The following is a 23,866-nucleotide window of genomic DNA, read 5'->3' as shown; positions in this document are numbered from 1 at the left end:
AAAAGATACAACTGACAGATGCTGTTGTGATTAACAAAATGTAAATCTATAGAAAGCATTACAGTGACATTACATCTTATGTAGGATTGGGTTCAAAAGTCAGCGTGTGGCCGGGTGCAGTGGCTCACGCCTGTTATCCCAGCACTTTGGGAGGCTAAAGTGGGCAGATCACAAAAGGCCAGCCTGGCCAACATGGTGAAACCCTGTCTCTACCAAAAAATAGAAAAATTAGCTGGGTGTGGTGGCGCACTCCTATAATCCCACCACTCAGGAGGCTGAGGCACAAGAATTGCTTGAACCCGGGAGTTGGAGGTTGCAGTGAGCTGAGATGATGACACTGCACTCCAGCCTGGGCAACGGAGTGAGACACAGTCTCAAAAAAAAGTCAGGTCTTAAGATGAAAATCAGAGTAGACAAATCATCTAAGAAAATCTCAGGACAGCAACTGAATACCCACATGCCATTTCTCCATAAGCCCAGCTCATCTGTTGTCTTTTGCAGCGGAAAAGATTGCTCTTCCTTTAGTTGGTGGAAGTGCTGGCTTGTATTTAGGAGTCACATTGAAAAATACATAAGCTGTGGCTGGGCGCGATAACTAACACCTGTAATCCCAGCACTTTGGGAGGTTGAGGTGGGCAGATCACAAGGTCAGGAGATCAAGACCATTCTGGCCAACATGGTGAAACCCCGTCTCTACTAAAAATACAAAAATTAACTGGCTGTGTTGGCATGGGCCTGTAACCCCAGCTACTCAGGAGGCTGAGGCAAGAGAATTGCTTGAACCAGGGAGTCAGAGGTTGCAGTGAGCCAAGATTCTGCCATTGCACTCCAGCCTGGCGACAGAGTGATACTCCATCTCAAAAAAAAAAAAATAAATAAAAGAAAAATACATAGCTTTAAAAGACCATACAGTATAAATGAACCTTGACTTTATGCTAAGTGATATAAGCTAAACACAAAGGACAAATATTGTATGATTCCACTTAATGGTGTACCTGGAATAGTCAAATTCATAGAATGGGGAGGTGTTTAATGGGTATGGAATTTCAGTCTAAGATGATGAACAGTTAGTGGTGATGGCTCCACAACAGTGTGAATATACTTAAATGCCACTAAGATACACACTTCAAAATGGTCAATTTTATGTGACATATATTTTGCCACAATTTAAAAAAAGAAACAAAGACTATATCCCCAGTCTGTGAAGGTAATTCCAAAAGACGCGTTCAAAAAGGCAGAGGTTGCAATGAACCGAGATTGCACCACTGCACTCTAGCCTGGGTGACAAGCGAGACTCTGTCTCTGGAAAAAAAAAAAAAAAAAAGAAGAAAACATTGTAAATGATGGTAACTTTCTGGTGATAAGTAGATTGTGTATAGATTTCCAGGAAGAACATTCATTTGGATGTATAAATTTTTTTAAAATCAAGCACCTCATAAACGGCGCTAATTTTTGCTTGTTAGTTATTAGGGGATGACCTACTTCCTCATTTTCTAGTCAATGAAGGAAGAGGTCAGGTCCCAAAGAAATGAAGGAAATTATCCAAGCTTACATGCTGAGGCAGGTCCCAACTGGGCACCAGAACCTCACCCCCCTGATAACCAGGGATTTTCCCCATACAAGTGTTTACCAGCATTCTGGTACCAACTTCATAATTTTTGCCACATCCAAGTTCCGTTACCGTTACTTAATCATTTTTTATGTCAGCTTATTTCATCTCAAATATATTTATTTAAAACAAAGTTACTTAAAAATGAAACTTGGTATAATTTTAGGTGGAAGACCTGTAATATAAGTGATCAGAAAATACAATGAAGACAATACTGTTTTAGTTAGATGTTGTTGTTTAAAGCTGAAGCCTGTTCTATTTTTGTTCAAAGGGGAGATTAGTAATTTTTAGGTATTAAAGATACACTCACCAAAGTGATTGACTGGGAAAGGCTGAAAGGGAGCTGAAAGGGGAATGAATAACATTCTCATTGTGCGAGTCATTACCAGTGCCATGCCCAGAGAAAAACAGGCACCGTACCAGGCAGCCTCCCAGCAAGCAGAGTAGGTAGATTTTTTAATTTGTTTTGCAGAAAAGTAGTAGATATGAGTTAGCATGGAAGTGGCTCACTGTGGGCGTGAAGGTGGAGGGTTTCAGAGAGTCACTATTGGTAAACATTCTTACTGGTAAAAGTGTGCCTAATCCCTTAGGATGAGGGAAGAGAAAAGGTTGAGAATGATTAACTTAAACCTATAGTATTTCTTGGAGGGATGCTGTTGGCTTTGGGGACCAAGTAATTATGCAGGGCTGTCCGAAATATGGGTATTCTTGTTCCCTGAGTACTAAATGGCAATAAGAATAATTTTTTACTCAGCCAGCCATGGTGGCTCATGCCTGTAATCCCAGCACTTTTGGGGACTGAGGTGGGTGGATTACCTGAGGTTAGGAGTTCCAAGACCAGGCTGGCCAACGTGGTGAAACCCCGTCTCTACTAAAAATACAAAAATTAAAAAAAAAAATACTTTTTTCTCTTTCCTCCTCCTCGGTCATTGTGATAAGTTCCTATACATTTTATTTATTTATTTATTTGTTTGTTTGTTTGTTTGTTTATTTGAGACAGAGTCTTGCTGTGTTACCCAGGCTAGAGTGTAGTGGCGCAATCTCGGCTCACTGAGCCTCAACCTCCTGGGTTCAAGCAATTCTCCTGCTTCAGCCTCCCAAGTGGCTGGGATTACAGGCATGTGCCACCATACACCTGGCTAATTTTTGTATTTTTAGCAGAGGTGAGGTTTCACCATGTTGGCCAGGCTGGTCTCAAACTCCTGACCTCAAGTGATCCACCTGCCTCGGCCTCCCAAAGTGCTGGGATGACAGGTGTAAGCCACCAAGCCCGGCCTGTATACATTTTTAAATGCCTGTTTAAGATGACTGAGTACTACTCTCACTAGGGGAGGAATAAGAAGCTTATTCTAAGCAGAGGGAATGGCCTTTACAAATGCGTGGAAATAGTAATAAGCATTTGAAACTTATCTGTCTTTTCTAGAAGAGAAGAAGAAGTTGATGAGGGATTTTGATGAAAAACAACAGGAAGCAAATGAAACGGTGAGAGCGAACAAATTTTGTTTCTTCTAACTGGTCTTCCTCTTTTCCAGAAGTAATGCTATGAACTGATCACAGATTAACCGTTCCTGTCTGTTGATCTTGATTTTGACTGTTTTTTACTAAATGAAGCCAATTGATGGGGATGTGTATTAAGTGGATTTGACAAACACAAATGGGTAAAACCTGAAGACACTCCTGAAATATGAGTCTTTGATAATATATTACTGATGTGAGTAGTAAGGGCATTCTCATACCCTTACCCAAGCAGTCTTTTAAAATCTCTTTTTAAGAGCTGGTCATTAAGATAGGTTACTGGCCAGTGTGGTGGCTCACACCTATAATACCAACACTTTGAGATGCCAGGGTGGGAGGATCACTTGAGGCCAGAAGTTCAAGACCAGCTTGGGCAACATAGGGAGACCCCCACCTGTTCTAAAAAAAAAAAATTACCCAGGTTTGGTGGTGCATGCCTCGGGACCCAGCTACTCAGGAGGCTGAGGTGGGAGGATCACTTTAGCCTGGGAGGTCGAGCATGCAGTTAGCCATGATCACACCACTGCACTCCAGTCTGGGTGACAGAGCAAGACCCTGCCTCAAAAAAAAAAAAAAAAGAAACTGTTCTTTGTGAAACTTACTGTCACAGAAAATGTAGCTCAGAGGTGATTCTAACGATATCCCTTTCTGTCTTAAAAGACAGCATAGTAGCTAGACTTGGGACCTAAGGCAAGACATGCATGAGCTTCAGTTGGTACCTAAAGTTTGTCAGAAGTTGCTTCTCTTCACCTGTGGCTTTTCTTTAAAAAAAAAAAAAAAAAAAATTGTTTTTTTTCCTCCAGCTCTATGGAAGCAAGAGTCCTTTGACTCCATTTCATTATACTCTAGCAAACCCATTAAGACTGGGGCCAAAATCCTGGTCCCTGCTAGAACTCTGCAGAAATAGTTGCCCCTGCTTTTGCCATCCCAGAGCAGATGGAGAAAAAATTCTCTTTGGCCAGCAAACTGCCTTCTTGCCTGTTGAAGATCAACTTCTCAATTTCCCAATTGAGAAGAAGCAGCACATCTGCATCCTTTTCTCTGTTTTGCATGTGCTAGAAGTACCAGGCTACCAGACTGTGGAAACTATCTTCTTCCTAATGGGAGTACTAGGAATTTTTCTTAATACCTGTGTACAGCTGGGCATATCCATGATACCTGTTTGTAGCCATTCTCCTGTTTTGATTGACATTTTGGTACCATTTTAAAAATCTTCTAGCTACTACTGATTTGTTTGGTGCTCAGATACTTGTTTTCTTCGAACTCAACAAAAGTAATAATCCTACCTTGACCATTCCAGGCAGATGAAAATAATTTAGGGCCTCTTGTGAACATTCCCAGGTGTTACATTTTACTTATCCTAGAAGAATGGAAGTCTTGATTCCTCTAAAGCACCTGCTCTGGGGTGGGTCCCTGGTTGTCTTTGACATGGAGACAAACGTGATTGATTTTCAGAAAGAGGAGCAGGAAAAGTTTTTAGTACAGTAGACTTCAAAGCACTTCTTGATGGTAGTGTTCAACTGTATATTGAAGAGAGCCAAGAATTTGAAAATTTTGAATCCTGACTCCTTTTTAATTTTATTTTTATAGAGATGAGGTCTTGCTATGTTGCCCAGGCTGTGCTCAAATGATCCTCCTGCCTAGGCCTCCCAAAGGGCTAGGATTACAAGCGGGAGCCACTATGCCTGGCCCGGACTCCTTTTTGTGTAATCTTGAGCAGGTTTCTCTAAATCATATATGAAATGGAGCATTTGCTACCTTACTGATTTGTTGTGAGGATTAAATGGAGAATGTATAGAAACATGTTTAGTAAGCTATAAAGTACTTCTGTCTCTCTGTTCATTCAGTTCATATATTTTGAATGCCTGCTCTGTACTTGCTGGGCACTGTGCTAGGCATTTGGATTGAGAGGAACATTCCAGAAATGGTCCCGCCTTATGTAGCATATGATTGAATTATTTACTTGGTGTAGTCCAAATAAATAAGTAGTTTGATTAATCCAAACTAGGCATATTTCCAAATGAGTGAGGGAAGAACCAGGCCATCTACTCACTATTTTCTGCCTTCCCAGCTGGCAGAGATGGAGGAGGAGCTACGTTATGCACCCCTCTCTTTCCGTAACCCCATGATGTCTAAGCTTCGAAACTACCGGAAGGACCTTGCCAAACTCCATCGGGAGGTGAGAAGCACACCTTTGACAGCCACGCCTGGAGGCCGAGGAGATATGAAGTATGGCATATATGCTGTAGAAAATGAGCATATGGTAAGTTTTAGCTGCCTTTTTTTTCCTTAAGGGCCTGTGGTACAAAAATTAACCATATTGTTGGATTATTTCATGTTTTCAGTGTATACTGGAAAACATTTTTTTCACCCGTATCTTCTTTTCTGCGTCCAGCTCCTGTTATCTCCTTGGTATATGCTCTATTTAATGTAGCCCTTTCGAATCATATGCATATTTAGATTTCTTTTTATCCTTAATATAATACAGTCTTATAATAAAAACAGTGCTTTGTATATAGTAGTATATAAGTGTTACTTATTTTATCTGGATTCTGGGTTCTGACCCATTGACCTAATTTCTTCTTGATCTTTTTTATTCTTTGATATAAATTTTAGAATCACTTTCTCAAGTATGCCTGGAAAATTCCATTAGGTTTCTAATTTAGCAGAGTATTGTTTCAAAATCAATCCAAGCTTTCCTTTACCTTAATGTCGAGATGGCCCAGCAACTAAGATACTGTAGCCAATGCAGGGCGCTTCTCGAGAAGGAGCTTTTTATCATTTTATTCTGTGGTAATGGAAAGTGAGCCAGACTGCATCTCTAGTTTTCAGGATTCTAATTGATAAGATTGGACTAATTGAACATCTGTATTCTGAAACCATCTAAGAAGCTAGATCGTTAAAGGAATAAAACATCTGAAAGGTTAAATGTGCTGCATTTGGTCTATCTTCCATAAACACAACACAAAGTAGGACTTGCCTGGCAAGTAACATGGAAGAGAGATGGAAAGGGGCCCACCAGTGCAGACTGAACAGAGGTAGAAAGGCTCATACTACAATTTTAAACAAACAACTCCTGTTTCATGATGCATCCTGATTATAGTTTAAGAGACATTCAAAATGATATTGGCTTCACATTGCTGATGCAAAACTAGACATTTTGAGGATGATATATTTAAAATTTTCGCATGGATGCATGAGGGATCATCACAGATTAGAAGCTGACAGATCACTTGAAAAGGGAGGCTGGAAAAGGGCAGGCAGGTAGAATGTGATTCTGCTGGTTGAATTTGAACCTCATTTAGTGATTTCCTCATCTGCTGGTCTATATGCTATTTATTAAGTGAAAATGCAACAGAGCACCTGACATGGTGGCTCCCAGCACTTTGGGAGGCCGAGGCTGGCAGATCACCTGAGATCAGGAGTTCGAGACCAGCCTGGCCAACATGGTGAAACTCTGTCTCTACTAAAAATACAAAATTAGCCAGGCATGTTGGCGGGTGCCTGTAATCCCAGCCACTTGAGAGGCTGAGGCAGACGCTGCAGTGAGCCAAGATCATGCCACTGCACTCCAGCCTGCATGACAGTGAGACTTCATCTCAAGAAAAAAGAAAATGCTGCTTCTTGCTACTTCTGGTCTGAGAGCCAATCTTTTGGCATCTTGATGATCCTACTGCCAGTGGTCACCTGCTCTGTAATAAGCCTCTGTGAGCTGGGTACCTTTTGATTGATTGTGTGTGTGTGTGTGTGTGCTTTGAACAGCTAACTTAGAGATACTGCCATTTCTGTCAGTGGTAGTTAATTCTGGCCTGACAAAGGCTACTTTTGTCTTCATGCTGTCTGTGTTTAGGATTACAGGTGGAGTAAAACTTTGGTGAGGATTTAGAAAATTAGGGCACTTGAGAAATTAGGGCAGCTGGGGAAGCTTGCTCAAGCCCCAGATACTAATTTCCCCGAGATCAGATCACCCCCAGTGTGGCAGCTCAGGATTTTTTGTTTGACCTCAGGTGAAGTTCTTCGTGGGGCTCATCAGGAGTGAACCACATTTTTTCCAGAATGTGATAGTGTCACAGACTTCTAAATGATTTCTTTACATGCTGAAAAAGAATAATTTATTCATCTAGGCAATTCCATCCTGAACATACCCTATCTCAGAAGGTAAGGCCTGGTTAGTACTTGGATGGGAGACCGCCTGGAAATACCAGGTGCTGGAGGCTTAAAATGAAGAAAAGAATAGCTCATTCATGATCCCTCAATCCTCAGTACCAGTCAAGTGGGAATCTTCAGTGAATTAATTTTTTTCTAGGGCTGCAGAGGTTAGTTGGTTTGCTGGTATTATTATCAAAGTTACAGGCTATATGCATTATCAGGTAGCTTCTGCACCTGCCACATCTGGGCTGCCACCTTTCAGAAGTTGATAGTCCAGGAAACACATGGACCAGTTCAGATTCATCACAAACACAGGGAAAGTGCTCCAGTATTTTTAATCCATCTTTCCTTGCCTCGCGGTAAGTATAAAAGGCAGTGGAGTATTGTGATCCTATTGATTGGATTTCCGGTTCTGCTTTAGTCTGCAACCTTGAAAAGAATCATTAGCTATGGTTCTGTCTTAAAATGAATGAAAATTATTGCTTACTGTATCCCTTCTTACATGGGGAAGGTCATGAGGAATATGCTGGCAATGAATTTATAATGGAAAAAGTCTTAACATTTGTCTTCCATACTCCTTTCAGAATCGGCTGCAGTCTCAAAGGGCAATGCTTCTACAAGGCACTGAAAGCCTGAACCGGGCCACCCAAAGTATTGAACGTTCTCATCGGATTGCCACGGAGACTGACCAGATTGGCTCAGAAATCATAGAAGAGCTGGGGGAACAACGAGACCAGTTAGAACGCACAAAGAATAGAGTAAGTCTGGGCAGACAGGGAAAAGGGCAAGTTTGGGGAAATTGAGGGGCCACTGCACCTGGAAACCATACTAAGGCCAAAAGCTACGGCAGTTCTGAATTCAGGGAATAGTCTTTTTTAGGTCCTTATGCTTCTCTCAATTTTTATTTATTTATTTATATTTTTTGAGATGGGGTCTCGCTCTGTTGCCCAGGCTGGGGTGCAGTGGTGCGCTCCGCTCACTGCAACCTCTGCATCCTGGGTTCAAGCGATTCTCCTGCCTCACCCTCCCGAGTAGCTGGGATTACAGGCATGTGCCACCACACCCAGGCAAGTTTTGTATTTTTAGTAGTGATGGCGTTTCACCATGTTGGCCAGGCTGGTCTTGAACTCCTGATCTCAGGTGATCCACCCGGGTCAGCCTCCCAGAGTGCTACGATTACAGGCATGAGCCACTGCACCCGCTGCTTTTCTCAATTTTTAGTTTGCTTGGCTGAGAGATCTCTCTTAGAAGTAATTTTACCCCTAAGATTTAGACATCATTGGAAATTTTTGCTTCAATGAAAGGAAAAAAAGACAGAGGGAACCTGATTTCTGAACTTAAAAGATTACAGGAATTAAAAGCTGCCAATATGAGATTTTAATTTCTCATCTCATACATCTAGTACAGTATTCTGCTGTTCTTATGAAAACATCATCTACTTACACCCTGTCATTTAGAGTTGAGGCTATTTTCCAGATTTCATAAAATAGTACCACTGTTTATAGGCGGTTTATAGATTTATAAATTATGGTTCAATTCTGGACTATAACTCTTTACTATTACATAATATTAAAAAAAAAAGTAATAGGGAAAAAAATCTCTCAGGATTATCCAGGAAGGTAAGCTGGATCATTGTGGAAAGAAAACAAATATTTAAACCAAGTGATGACTATATCAGGGACCTCTAGTTTGCTGTCACTCCGAGAGACTCTGAAAAAGAACTCATTTATTTTTTCCTTTCCGTAAATAGTTAACCTTCATAGGAATTTTTTAGTTTTTTAGAGACAGGGTCTTGCTCTGTCACCCAGGCTGAAGTGCAGCAGTGCAATTATAGCTTACAGTACCTTCAGACTCCTGGGCTCAAGTGATCCTTGTGTGTAGCTGGGACTACAGGCATGTGCCATGTGCCTGGCTAATTGTAATTTTTTGTAAAGACCGGGTCTCACTGTGTTGCCTAGGTTGCTCTTGAATTCCTGGGCTCAAGTAATCATTCCACTTTGGCCTCCCAAAACTTGGATTACAGCCACTGTGTCTGGCTGGAATTTTTAAATTAGTACAGTTTGCCAATAGAATGCTGTATTCTTAGTAGCAGAAGGCAAATCAAATTGAAAAACATACTATGACCAAGATTTGGACAGGAAATACTAGCTCAGTATGAAGATTTGAGTAGATCTTAATAGCTATAATTCTCCATTAAGTCAGAGTAATGCCCTTCCCTCTTCAGTGAAAATTCACAATAAAGTACTAAATTCAAGGCAAGCTATGGAGAATGTAACTTGTTTACAGATTATGGGGGTTCTGGTTTTTGAACATACCAAGTAGATTGGTTGAATTTAAGAGTCCAGGAGGCCAGGCTCATGCCTGTAATCCTAGTACTTTGGGATGCTGAGGTGGGAGGATGGCTTGAGCCCAGGAGTTTGAAACCAGCCTGGGCAACATGGTGAAACCTCATCTCTACTAAAAATAAAAAAAAGTAGGGTGTGGTGGCACACAACTGTGATCCCAGCTACTTGGGAAACTGAGGTTGGGAGTATTGCTTGCGCCTAGGAGGTTGAGGCTGCAGTGAGGTGCGACTGCAGCAGTGCACTCCAGTCTAAGTGATGGAGCAAGACCCTGTCTCAAATAAATAAAAGCCAAGGAATGAACTGAGAGATCAGCTTACCAAGGCCACTGGGGAATGGGAACAGATGGCAGGTGGACATCTGCTGGAGATGAAACATCCTCCAGCTGTCCAGATTAGGAGCAGGCAGTTGAAAGTTCCATGGAGGTTAATTCCTTTCACAGTTCAATGTAACTGTCTCTTAAGAGGGTAAAGAAAAAAGATAACCAGATCCCAAAAGCAGTAACACACTAACCTACAAAAACAAATGCCACCAGGCATGGTGGCTCATGCCTGTAATCCCAGCCCTTTGGGAGGCCAAGGCAGGCAGATCACGAGGTCAGGAGTTGTAGACCAGCCTAGCCAACATAGTGAAACCCCTGTTTCTACTAAAAAAATTAAAATACAAAAAATGAGCCAGGCGTGGTGGCAGGCACCTGTAATCCTAGATATTTGGGAGGCTGAGGCAGGAGAATCACTTGAACCTGGGAGGCAGAGGTTGCAGTGAGCTGAGATTGCACCATTGCACCCCAGCCCAGGTGACAGTGCAACACTCTGTCTCAAAACAAAAACAAAAAGCAAATGCCACCTCAAGAGGCTGTCCTGAAATCTGGCTGATGAAATTCAGATCTTAAGTTCCTCTGCAGTCACTGGCTGTCTAATCTGCTGGCTATACTTGAAGGCTTTCCTTTTGGAGTAGCCATAGTGAAAGATTAGCTCAGTCTCAGGAGTCCATCCCCGGCAGCAACCTAGGAATATAATGATTCGTAAGCCTACTTGATGAATACTAAAATATCTTGTCCTTTCCAGGTTCTACTTATACTTGAAGGCCATCATTTAAATTGGCTTGATTTCTTGGAATTTTTCAACATATATCCCTTAATGCCCACTGTTAATCTAGGGATATTAAAATTTACAGAATGTACTTTTGAAAGGAAATAATCACTATTTTCTCTTTTCAGCTGGTAAACACAAGTGAAAACTTGAGTAAAAGTCGAAAGATTCTCCGTTCAATGTCCAGAAAGTAAGTTTTTAAAAGTCATGAAATTTGTCTTAATGTCTTTCAACCAAAAAGCTTAAAATAGTGACTTACAAAGGTCCTAATAAAGCACTTCAGCAGTTGACGCCAGATAGTCCCTGTGTACTCAGTGCTACCTAGCAGATCAGAAGAAATACACTAAGGAATATGGTCTTGGATAGTTAAATAGCTCAGGATAAAATCATTTGTTAAAAGTATATACTGCTTTGACTTAGAGCAGTGAAAAATTTCTCCACTGAAAGGACATTTAATTACAGCTGATGTTCTTTAGAGAATGCAACACATAGGAATAACAGAGCTTCCTATTCCTTGAAATATATTTGTAAAATCTTGATTAGAAAGCAGTTTTTACTTGCATAGTACTTGTTTTTTGGCTCTGCTTGCCCTTCATGGGAGTCAGCACCTTTTCTGGAAGTTGTGTCTTATTAGCAAGAAGTAGATTTTTCAAAATAAAACCCTTGGGGAGTTGTCAGGGTTGGTGAGCATTAACTGAGCCAAGATGCTGCAGAATCTGCTGGCAATGCCAGATTGCCCAGAGGACCATGAGCATTGCTTCACACAGGCATTTTGAAAATGAAGCTCCAGAAAACAATAGCTGTTTCAGGAGGAGAATGGAATTCTTGGCATCTAAAGGGTGGTGAAGCCGATGGCCTCCTGTATAGAGCCACCATGGTTCTCAATTGGTGAAGCAGCATATGCCATGCATCATCAGCTGGCTATGGTTTCATTTCCCAAGAAACAGGATTGACCAGTCATAGCAGTGACTTAATTCAGTTTCATTCAGCTCTCTATGGACTCTTAGTCTGATAAATAATCCCTTCTTTGAAGATCAATATTTGAATTGTACTAACTGCCACCAGTAAAGTAGTCTTTTTCAAAAATAAAAAACAAAACCTTTGTGCTAATAGCAACAAATCCAGGGCAGAAATATTGCCACTGAGGTTGAAATTGGGTATAAGAGGGGGTTGTGTGTGACCTTGTGTACAGGTGGCCTAGCATGAAACAAAACTACAACCCAGTCATATAACTAGCAGGAAGGGTGAGATTTTTCTACAGTGGTATATTCTTTGTGGAAGAGGAAGAAGCCTAGAGTGAACATGAGAACCAGAGGTTGGATTTTTAAGCTCCTGTACTACCTTTATAACATATCTATTTGGGTTGATAGGAGAGCAAAGGGAAAAGTAGGGCAGAGGAATAGAAGTTTACAAGGGATTGAAAGGTATTACCCAGGCTTCTAAGTTACTTTATCCTAGGGTAGGACTCATTCTGAGCTGGATGTATGTTTGATTACTTTTTCTAGCTAACCCCTCTTTCTAGAAAAGCTATTTTTAAAGGAAGTAACTACTATTTAAAGACATTTCAGAGTCAAGAAACCATTTTTGTGCTTTGGTTTTTATTGTCTCAGTTTAACATTTCTGTGAGGTAGACAGTATTATTCCTAAGTGACAGCTAAAGAACCTTATGTGTACTTCCTGCTAAGTGGCTGTGTGATCAAACAAACAGCCTCAGAGTATCCAGCCTTGGTCCCAGGTCAAACCCCAGAGTAGGTTATCCAAAATTCTGACTACTCCCCACTTTGTTTCTTTGTAGAGTGACAACCAACAAGCTGCTGCTTTCCATCATCATCTTACTGGAGCTCGCCATCCTGGGAGGCCTGGTTTACTACAAATTCTTTCGCAGCCATTGAACTTCGTATAGGGACGGGTTTGTGGACCAGAGTTTGACCTTGTGAATGCATGATGTTAGGGATGTGGATAGAATAAGCATATTGCTGCTGTGGGCTAACAGTTCAGGGATGCACTGTGTAGCCAGACTGTGGGAGAAGGGAAGGAAAGATGGAAAGCCACTTAAATGTGAAGGAACAGCAACAAGACCAATATGATATACCAAGGTAATAAATGCTGTTTATGACTTCTTTAAATTTACATAGTACTGTAGCATATTAATACCCTGTGAACTGCCAAAAAAACCAAATACATTTATAGTAGTATTGGTCACCAAAACAGAGGGGAAACTTTACAGTTGTGAGAATATGCAGATATTCTCATTAAGGCAGTATTGACCAGATAACCATTTAGTAACTGTCCCCTCAAATGCCTCATAATTCTGGAATGCCCGTTGTGAAATATGTCAGTGCACAGTATCTCCTAAATTCTCACACGTGCTTGATTTTCCGATTCATCTGGTGAACTGGGAGTAGGAAGTTGGTCATAGACAATGTGCCCTCCTTCCCTTGTCTGACCAAAACTTGAAGCAATCACATCCACTGCCAGGTTAGCTGTAGTCTTTGCCTCTTCCTCTGAGGTGGCCAACTGAGGATTGACTTCAACAAGATCCAGTGCTGACAGCAACCCTGGAAGAACAAAGTGTAACAAAACCTCAGATTCCTTTGCTGCTACTTAGTGAGGGTCATCCCACTGGGACAGGGAGAACAAGCCAAGGTAAAAACAAGAGTCAGTTTTTTAGTAACTACCTATTTTCAGGAAGTCCCTTGCACCTCATCCTCTTAGCCATGAATTTTTTTTTTTTTTTTTTGAGACGAAGTTTCACTCATGTTACCCAGGCTAGAGTGCAATGGCGCGATCTCGGCTCACCGCAACCTCCGCCTCCTGGGTTCAGGCAATTCTCCTGCCTCAGCCTCCTGAGTAGCTGGGATTACAGGCACGCGCCACCATGCCCAGCTAATTTTTTGTATTTTTAGTAGAGACGGGGTTTCACCATGTTGACCAGGATGGTCTCGATCTCTTGACCTCGTGATCCACCCGCCTTGGCCTCCCAAAGTGCTGGGATTACAGGCTTGAGCCACCGCGCCCGGCCTTAGCCATGAATTTAACTTAAAATACTGTTATGCTGCAGTAGATTAAAAGAAAACTTTATGATAATGAAGTAAACCATCCCTGTTCAACTAACATAATAGGCATAATTGTCAGGCTTTCTGGGAAAGGAAAAGGCTTGGTGTGGGGTCAGGGGGTTTTCAACCTGCTTGTTAGAAGAATGTATGCCATCTCCAGTATGACTAGGAACCTTCTAGAGGCCTGCCTGGAAATGATTCAAGTATGAAGGCAGAGGAAGTCTCCCACTTTTCACTAGCCAGAACTCCATTCCTACTTTTGAACTCTAATGCTATATCTGTATCTGTTAGAGCACCGCACCATATGCCCTGAAGTGTAGTTATTACTGCAAACTTCATTCTCACCCTTGCAGGCCTGAGCTCTGGAGGCAGGTTCCATATCTGACACGTTTTTTCTCCCAGCAGACTGACCCAGTCTCTTGCACTTGATCAAGAGAAGATTGAGCCATGTGCTAAGGTTTGAGAACTTGTGTCAAAGCTTTCAGTATTGTTCCTTTGGCCTGGAGCAGGTGGAAGGGAAGCTTAGACCAGAAGAACCTGTACAGACCTGCTACCATGCCCATCTCTCTAAATGCCTCATTTCGCTATAGAATTTAACTTTTTAATTAGTTATTCTAGGTGAAGGGTGATCTGAACAAGCTAGTATTCAAGAATACAAGTATCTAAGCATATTTAGGGTGGCCATAAAGTCTGGAAACATGCATGAATGTACCTAATGGTTTATTGATATTACATTATAGTTCACGATGTGCTCAATGCCATCATGTCCGTTCAGCATCTTATTAGCAATGCATAGTCAAGTGTACAGTGCCAAACTGCAATGAACAAGTATATTACTGTAGCATTTCCATCATTTCCTGCACATGGACCCGTGTTCCTGATTTGTCTCTGATTTCCACTGAGTAAACCTGCACCTTTAGCGTATCCCAGAAGTGGTAATCAAGGTTTGCACTATAAGAAATACATGTATGACTTATGTTTCCAGACTGTTGCCACCCTATAAATTAATTTAAGCAAACTGCTTTATGTATCTAGTTAACAGCATTATAACAATTTTTTTTTTTTTTTTTTGAGACAAGGTGTTGCTCTGTTGCCCAGGCTGGAGTGCAGTGGCGTGATCGTGGCTCACTGCAGCTCAACCTCCCGGGCCCAAGCCACCTCAGCCTCTCAAGTAGTTGGGATACCTGGCTATTTTTTATAGAAACAGGATCTCACTATGTTTCCCAGTCTGGTCTTGATCCCCTGGAGTCAAGCAATCCTCCTGCCTTGGCCTCCCAAAGTGCTGGGATTACAGGAATGAGCCACTGTGCATAGCTCCGTGTCTTTTGGAATACAATATTTTAGCAGGGGAAGAAAGAGACAAGCCATGGCCGCTGCCACATGTAAGTGCTAGTGGTTATTAACCCCTGCTCTAAGTGGTGTTTTTAGGAAGCAAAACAGAGAATTAAACTCCCAGGTTCTCTGGCTGGTAACTTAAGGACCACTGGCAACATCTAAGATTGTGGAACTGAGAATCAGATTGGTACTGCCTTCCTTTCTGTACTACCTGAGGTTCTCTCAGGCTGTAGAGCTAAAAAGACCATTTCTCAATGTCAGTTTCTATCCCAACTAGTCAAGGGTTCTCTATATCCCTGAACCTTTCAATCTGGGGTCTCTGTCTATACCCTAGTTCCATCAGGTGGTTACTGAAGCAGTATGATTTGGTAGTTCTTTAAATTTTGAAATAGCTTTAAAATCAGAAGCTTCCTGACAGAATTGGAAACTGCAAACAAGTATGAGTTTTGGGAAAGAGTGGCTAACCCCTTGTAGCCAGTCTTGATAACATAGAATTCATCTTAATACTCTTTCCATCAGCCATTCTCATCTAACTGTATCCCCCTTATTAGAGATCTATCAAGCTGTAGTACAAGACCTACCCTACATAAAGGACCCAAGATATTGTCCAATTTGCAGATTTCTTCAAGCGATCAGCTTTACCTCCTAATTCACAACTCACAATGAACCAACCTCTTAATGTTAAAGTGCAAATTGTAGCCTTGCCTTCGCCTTATTAATCTGCCTTTAGATAACTCAGACACAAAGAACTGCATCAGTTTGACAATTTATTCTTGTATTTAATTGTTTAAATATACAATTTTTAACTCACTATTACCTTGCCGTAATTTGGTAAGAGCCATGGCCAAACATGACTCTAAAGGACTATATCCTTTTCTTAGCCTGGCCATATAATTTTTAGCTACAAAAGTTTAAACAAAAACAAACTCTGCAATGATGTAGAATAGCAGAAAAGATCTTTGCAGGCAAGAGACTCCAGCATATTTACTTACATAATTAACGGGCTGCAGACCTGGTTGCTACATACCTGTATTGTGTATTTCCTCAGCAATATACATGCCTTCTCGATAGGTTAGTCCTCCTACAACAGGAGTTCCCGTGGCTGGAGCCAGTGTAGGGTCAAATGCATCAATATCAAAACTCAGATGGATTGGTCTTTGTCTCCTAGAAAGGAAGAAGATAAAATAATACTTATCTGGCTGTGCTTGGATACTCATCCTTCTTATGATTGCTGCTGCCTTGATTTTATTGCTGTTAGTCCTGGTACTTTGTTAATAAAGCTGTTAGTAAATTTCCAGACTTCCTATTCTTGGAAGTTACTGAGATTGGCATATTAACTTCCTACATACCACTGCATGATACTGCCATTTGTTCTGCATGCCTCAGGCAGACTAACCCCAATGTAAATTTCTGGCTTACCCTGGGTATTAGAACCTCTTATATTAGTAACTGTCAATAGAGGGATTTCTTCACTTCTAGATGAGATTGGGCTCTGATACAGTCTAACTTAAATTGCCTTGATGTAGGTTACAGTTGCTATTATTCTCTGAATGTAACAGCAGCTGAAGTGAACTCTTAATTTTAGGTCTGCAGTATTAACATCTTCCATTTCCAACTTCATTATAGCCCACAGTGTCCAATGGCTGAAGCTAACAACCAAGTTTCTTAACAGCTTACAAAATGACATCCTACCAGATAACAATGCTGACATTAATCACCCAGAAGTAAAGACTTGGTGTTGGGGAAAATACTCTTAAAACTACCGTTTGATTAGTATTCATCTGCCATCTTTCTATACTGCCAAGATTTGCTTAACATAAAACTCAGATGAAACAGTCGTGAGGCTGGGAAGAATGACACAGTTGAAACAAAGACATAATGCTTCTCATCTGAGAAGATAAGCATTAAAGATGGAGATAAAGAAAAACTCATCAGACAGAGGATCTAGGCAATGATTTAGAGGAAATCTCCCAAAAACTCCAGAGGAAGAATATAACCTGTGTTTCATAATTTTGCCTTTCTGAACTATTTAAAATTATGTGTACATTTTTGCTTTTTATTTTTAAAGTAAAGCTGCTATCCTCAAGAAACAAGGTAAAGTGTGTTACCGGGGTTTGCCCTGACATCAGTTATAGTTACTTACTTGCCAATCAGCAGATCAAATGTTTGTTCCATGACCTTCTGGATACCAAGTCGATCAATATCTCTCATGGAAAAATACTGGATATCATAGTTCTTTAAAATAAAACTGTGATGAGATATAAAGGAAGGAGTCCTTAGTTTAAAGAGCATTTTTAACAAATGTGTATTTGGGGGAGGGAGTGGGTTTGTTGTAGTGACCTACAAATAGACCAAGTCAAGCATCAGCCTTTCAAATGGAACGTAATTGGCTAGGACAGGCCCTAAATTTAAGCCAAATATGTCAACTTACTGTTCAGGAGGATCCACGTCTCTTAGACCAATATACACAATATTTGGGGAAGAGATACAAGGTTTGATCCAAGAAAATCCTGGGAGTTGTGGTACCTATGAAAGGGAGGAATGGACAGGATTAATCAAGAATTCTTGGTCTCACCAAGATCATCACCATCTGCCTCCCTGGGTATGCAGTCTGCTTGCTTCTGTTATCCACAGAGTAAGTTTAGAGCAACACAAGACATTTCATCTGGGAAGAAGTGATACAAGATGGAAATGTTTCAGAAGGGCAGCTGAGAAACACAGAATTGCTTTCTCATGAAGCATAAAATCTCTAAGGTTGTCTTGGTTTCTTATTAACTTACCTAGTAGCAGGAATACTGCTGATTAGCCCTTTTCTGTCCCTTTGCACACTGCTGACTTGTTTACAGATTGGTTCTTGAAGCATAACTTGGTTGCTGTCTCAAGTTGCCAACAGCCGACGCAGGACTTCTGACCAATGAATAATCTTTGTACTGTCCTGGTTTGACTTGGTCCCTCACTGAGGGGAGGGATATACAGATTCTAGTCTGTGCCTAACATGGACTCCTATATCTCCTGAACCACTCAGGAAAATATTACCCAGAGGTCATCATGGTTTTATTTGTCTTCTAGATCAGTGTGTCTGAGAGTATGGCCTGGGAGCCTCTAACCAAGAAGTTCTTAGGCTGTGAGTTTATCAGTCACGATAGTTAATACCTGCCCCCTGATTTACTTTCTTAAAAGGTTATGAGCCCGCCTTCCCCAAAGAACAGGGACCATGTCCTAGTCTTTATACCCCTAGCATCTGGCAGACTACCTGGCCCATAATAGTGATGAACAAATGAAGGAGTGGTAATCCACACTCAACCCATTCTTCATCAAAATCTTACCAAACTAGACCTTCGACCCCAGCATAACCCTGCAAGCCATTCACCTTTCTTTTCATTTTGGCCCACTGACCTTGTCCTGTAGTTCTCTGAGGAGAAATGAAACTGGCTGTCCATGGAGATTTCCTGATGAAGTGGTAAGGGGTGTGTTGATGTCAGCATGGGCATCAACCCAGATAACGCAGAGGTCTGGGCAGTGTCGGGCATGGCCACTAATGGTACCGATTGCCAGGCTGCAAAGAACAAATAAGAACTTGAAGGCCCTCTGCTTGGCAAACATGACCAATAACAAATGTCCTCAGCCAAAGCAACTTAAACTCTCTCCATAGGGCAAAGTCAGGGCCTTGATATAGGCTGGGCTTGGGTGAGGCAAGATCTGTAGTTGTAGCTCCCAAAGGTTAACCTTGAGTGATTTAGACAGGGAGAAATATAAAGCCCTAGAGATTCTAATCTGGTGACTGGCTATCCCTGAAGTGTGACAGATGTCACTGCTGACCCCAAATCCAAATAATTTTATTCATTAGCGCTGGCTCAAAAAAGAACCTCAAATACTTGTTCAATGAATGAAATCAAGTTAAGCCAGGCAAGATGGTGTATGCCTGTAGTCCCAGCTGAGGGACAGAGCAAGACTCTGCCAAAAAAAAAAAAAAAAAAAAAAAAAAAAAAAAAAAAAAAAAAAATCTAGGTAAAGGATATGGTCTGTAGGTAACAACTCACCAAATACTGAAAGAAAAGCTCTTAGAGACATTAACAGGGTAAACCAATTAAAGACCTCATTTAGACCACTGAGTAAAAAGATTTAATGCATGTTACCTATTAGCAGTTTTTTTTTTTTTTTTTTTTTTTTTGTCTGTTTTTTTTTTTTTTTTTTTTTTTTTTTTTGAGAGAGTGTCTTGCTGTGTTGCTCAGGCTGGAGTGCAGTGGCGTGATCTCAGCTCATTGCAACCTCCATCTCCTGAGTTTGAGCTATTTTCCTGCTTCAGCCTCCCAAGTAACTGGGATTACAGGCACATGCCACCATGCCTAGCTAATTTTTTGTATTTTTAGTAGAGATATGGTTTCACCATGTTGACCAGGATGGTCTTAAACTCCTGACCTCAAGTGAGCCACCATACCCCACCTCAAATATTAAGTGTTTTTCTGTTTTTACCTTTCCTTGTCCTCGGGCTCTGCTTACATTAGCCAACTGTCCTATCTCAGTTCTAAGAATACAGCTGATGAAATGCTGGAAAGCTTCCCAGTAACCAAGGAATTAGACATAGGTGGGAAATGCAGCTTAAGCATTTTAGAACTGCAACCATCCTTCTTGGTTAATATAGCATGAAGACAGCTGTTCTAGGCTCCGTGTCCCACAGTGATTGGGTCTTTTGAGGAATAGCATGGTCTAGTGCAAAGGCAGTGGATTAAATCGGAATACCAGATTTTTAGTCCAGGAAGAGCTGTGTGACTGAAGACAAAGCATCTAATTTCCTTAGACTTCAGTTTCCTTTTCTATAAGATAGGGATAATAATATTTGACCTATGTAAATCAGAGTTGGCTTGACAAGGTAAGGTGTATGTTAAACTATAAAAGGAGCAGTGACCTAAAAATGCCTCTTCTTCAAAATGTTCAACACCTATTCGAGTTAACACACTTATCCCTTCCTCTCTAGAATTTCAGATTGCCTACGTTTTAACATTCAGCAGGAAACGGGTAAGCAGTAACATGGCTGCAATATGGATAGCCACAGGAAAAGAAAACAAGGTCTGTGCTAATCACGTTGATCAGTGGTCCCCAAACAGTGAGACTTGACCAGATGACAGACTAAATAAATTTCCAGAGACCACACTGAGAAAGGAGGCAGAAGACTTGCCCTCTGGTTAATTTAATTGAATGGCCTAGTCATCTCAGTAGGGAACCTGGGTGTGACCATTTTCTTCCACCTGAGCTTTTTTTTTTTTTTTTTTTTAAAACAACTTCCAAGGAACAATCTATCTGCTTCTCCAGATGTAACAAAGATTTCATTTCTGTTCAGTGATGTGAAAAGCTCTCTCAAGCAGGCACCTCGGGGAAAATAATCACCGTAAGAGTCACACTGGATTTGAATCCCAGCTCTACTTCCTGGTTCTAGACCTTGGATATGTTATCTTTTTCTTTCTTTCTTTCTTTCTTTTTTTTTTTTTAGGAGACCTGATCTCACTGTGTTGCTCAGACTGGCCTCAAACTCCTGGGGGCTCAAGCAGTCCTCCCACCTCAGGCTCCTGAGTAGCTGGGCCTGCAGGCATGCACCACTGTGTCTGACATGGATAAGTTCTTATATATCTGTCCCTCCATGCTTCCAGCAGCAAATGATAAAACCATATCTACCACAGAGCATTGTTAGCAGGATTAACTGAGGATATGTATAGAGTGCTCAATATTCCTAGTACTTAAGTGCCTTTTTCCTACCAAAGACCTTCATTACTTAGTTCAAATCACATTCCCTTGTGAAGTCTTTCTTAGTCCAGTGATACCTTCCTCCTTTGAAATTCTGCAGAATTACATATTTTTAATTGTTTTATTCCATGTATTTTTATTTCACCTACGCCTTAATATATCACCAATTTCACCAACTCTAGCACTGCTGAGAAAATATCAGAACAGTACTCAATAAAGTATATGCTGATTCAGGAGGATACAAAGGATCAAATGACTGATTGCATGAGTCACTAGGGTTCATATTATGGAGGTAGAAAATGTATGCATGGCTGGGCACAGTGGCTCATGCCTGAAATCCTGACACTTTGGGAGGCCTACGCAGAAGGATCACTTGAGCTCAGGAGTTTGAGACCAGTCTGGGCAACATGGCAAAACCCCGTCTCCACAAAAACAAAAATGAACCAGGCGTGGTGGTGTGCACCTGTAGTCCCAGCTACTTGGGAGGCTGAGGTAGGAAGATGGCTTGAGTCCAGGAAGCGGAGGTTGCAGTGAGCCGAGATCACACCACTGCACTCCAGCCTGGATGACACAGCCAGACCTTGTCTCAAAAAAAGAAAGAAAGAAAATGTATTACATGCCAAAGGGGATTTCTAACAGGTCTATTAGCAGAAATACTAACAAAAACTCCCAAATTCAGCCTATTGATGGATCTTTCTAATTCTCCAAAGTCATAAGATAGTAAGCTTTCTCAAGTAAGCTTTCCAGGAGACAAACATGTAATACAGTGTCTAGAAACCTTGCTTAGTGTACCTCTGAACTTGCTGTCTCTGAATGTATATGTTCTTACTATACAATGTGTCATACAAAGAAAACTACACGGTGCCCCTTTAGCAGCTCAGCATCTTACACATTTAAATGCCATTCATTTTAATATCTACCTTAAAAATTCTGTAGTGTGTTTTTCTCCAGATGAGGAAACAGATAAAGAAGCTAAGTGATGAGCCCAAAGCACCATGTAATCCAGCCCCTCACCATCCCTGACTCCCAGCTTACCTGTGGTCTCCTCCCAGTGTGACACAGCTATAGCCATCTGACACAGCTCTACTAACCACCTCAGCCAGTTCCTGGTTGGCAAGACCCACTGAGCGTGGATTCACTATTAGGTTGTTGTAGAGATCATCTTTGGGGACTGGAGTAAAACTCAGATCTCCAAAGTCTTTTAGGTGGCAGCCTGGAAACAAATGAAGGATGACAAGATGAATTTTCTGTGCTATCTCCAACTCTTACTCACCTGGGCCACAATGATAATATGTGACAAAGTACACATCATAATCATTTTGTCACAGTAAAATTTTAAGTGTCAAATGATTGTGGGAAAGTTATCTTAAGCCTATTATAAACACTGTTTTGCAGATGTTGGAAACTGAAACCAAGAGATGTTGATTGACTTAAACTAACGATAAAAAAAAAATGGTAACAATTAGACCTCAGATACCCAGAGTGATCAAGTAGAAATATCAAAAAGAACCAGCAATTTTAAAGAAAATAAGAATTTTTTAAAGTACTATTAATTTAGCAAAAATATACAAAGAGATTCTCTTTTTTTAACTTTTTTTTTTTTTTTTAGAAATGGGGTCTTGCTATCTTGCCCCAGTTGGTCTTGAACTTCTGGCCTCAACTGATCCTCCTGCTTCAGCCTCCCAAAGTGCTGGGATTATGGGGATGAGCCATCATGCCTGGCTAAGAAATTCATGTTATAAACTTTTATAAATAAAAAGCCAGTCTGAAACATCCTAAAAGAAATATCTAACATTTATTGATTACTTGCAAGATCCCAGGCATTGTTCTAACTGCTTAACATAAATTCTTATTTAAGACTCAGAACAATTCTGTGAGGCAACGAAAATGTGCCTATTCTGTGGATGAGGAAACTGAAGCAAAGAGAAGCAACCGCCCAAGTTCACACAGCTGGTAAGTGCCAGAATCAGGATCCAAATCTAGGCCATCTGTCTCCAAAATGTGTACAGGTTGAGTGCTCATTATCCAAAGGCTTGAGACCAGAAGTTTTAGATTTATTTTTTTCAGATTCAGATTTTGGAATATTTGCATGCGTGCTCTCTCTTGTGTGCGCTCTCTATTATTTGTAGAGACAGGGTCTCACTGTGTTGCCCAGGCTGGTCTCCAACTCCTGGACCCAAGTACTTCTCCCAGGATGGCTTTCCAAAGTACTAAGATTACAGGTGTGAGCCACCATGCCTGGCCTAGTTATAAGCATAATACGTAACACTATTTTAAGTAAGGTTACTAGAGTAAGTTAACTGCTATAGCAACTCCCCCAAAATAATGGCTCAAACATAGTTTATTTCTTCATTTAACATCCAGGGTAGGTATTCCAGGTCAGCAGGAGGCTTTCCTCCATACAGTAATTCAGAGACCTGACTTGGGGCTCCCATACCTAGGGCTTTGCAATCTGTGTGGCTAAGTCTAGATCTCCCCAGGTTCAAGGCAACAGGAGAGAAAGAATTGAGAAAGCACATCTGCTCTTTTCAAAATCCTGGCCTGAAAGTGGCACATTACTCCTGCCTACTTTTGGCACTGGCCAGCAAACACAGGTCTAGCTTATGTCCAGAAGAGGATGAGAATGGATTTTGGTGGACAGCTAGCAATCTATGCCTCAATGAGCACTTTTTTATTCTACTGCTATAATCTTTAAGAACAAAATATGAAAGTTTATGTTGCTCTAGGATTACAAATTTATATTAAACTATTCTAGTTAATTACAGAACTGAATCAACAAATATATGATGCCCTCCTGATGTCACCTCGTAAGAGCTTTCTCTACTAATGCCCACTGTGCCAGTAGTATTGAGGTAACCAAAGGACTGGAAGAGCAGAACTCTAGTTCTAGGATTATCTGAACCCTGGTTCTAGTATGTTGTAGAGAACATGAATTGTAACCCATCTGCTACAATTATTTTTAAGAGGAGTGAGGAGGATGATGGGAGGTTAACTTTTTGTAAGAGCAAAATGAACTGAGTAATATTAAAA

The 23,866-nt window shown here is 41.0% G+C and overlaps 2 protein-coding genes across 2 annotated transcripts in view; one reads left to right on the top strand and one right to left on the bottom strand.

Moving 5' to 3' along the window:
* VTI1B (vesicle transport through interaction with t-SNAREs 1B) overlaps positions 1–12,836 on the top strand; it is a 22,321-nt gene extending 9,485 nt beyond the window's left edge. The window contains exons 2-6 of the mRNA XM_017500873.2: positions 3,033–3,091; positions 5,196–5,387; positions 7,858–8,031; positions 10,835–10,896; positions 12,502–12,836. Coding sequence (XP_017356362.1) covers positions 3,033–3,091; positions 5,196–5,387; positions 7,858–8,031; positions 10,835–10,896; positions 12,502–12,598 — 584 coding nt within the window. The 3' untranslated portion in view covers positions 12,599–12,836. The remainder of the gene's footprint in view (positions 1–3,032; positions 3,092–5,195; positions 5,388–7,857; positions 8,032–10,834; positions 10,897–12,501) is intronic.
* ARG2 (arginase 2) overlaps positions 12,286–23,866 on the bottom strand; it is a 40,136-nt gene continuing 28,555 nt past the window's right edge. The window contains exons 3-8 of the mRNA XM_017500864.1: positions 21,872–22,049; positions 18,494–18,653; positions 17,529–17,623; positions 17,241–17,345; positions 16,125–16,261; positions 12,286–13,264 (exon numbers count right to left, since the gene is read on the bottom strand). Coding sequence (XP_017356353.1) covers positions 13,059–13,264; positions 16,125–16,261; positions 17,241–17,345; positions 17,529–17,623; positions 18,494–18,653; positions 21,872–22,049 — 881 coding nt within the window. The 3' untranslated portion in view covers positions 12,286–13,058. The remainder of the gene's footprint in view (positions 13,265–16,124; positions 16,262–17,240; positions 17,346–17,528; positions 17,624–18,493; positions 18,654–21,871; positions 22,050–23,866) is intronic.

The sequence above is a fragment of the Cebus imitator genome, unplaced genomic scaffold (genome assembly GCF_001604975.1).
Source record: "Cebus imitator isolate Cc_AM_T3 unplaced genomic scaffold, Cebus_imitator-1.0 Scaffold13, whole genome shotgun sequence".
NCBI lineage: Eukaryota > Metazoa > Chordata > Mammalia > Primates > Cebidae > Cebus > Cebus imitator.
The sequence above is the reverse complement of the archived record's forward strand: the minus strand, read 5'-3'. Positions and strand labels throughout refer to the sequence as shown.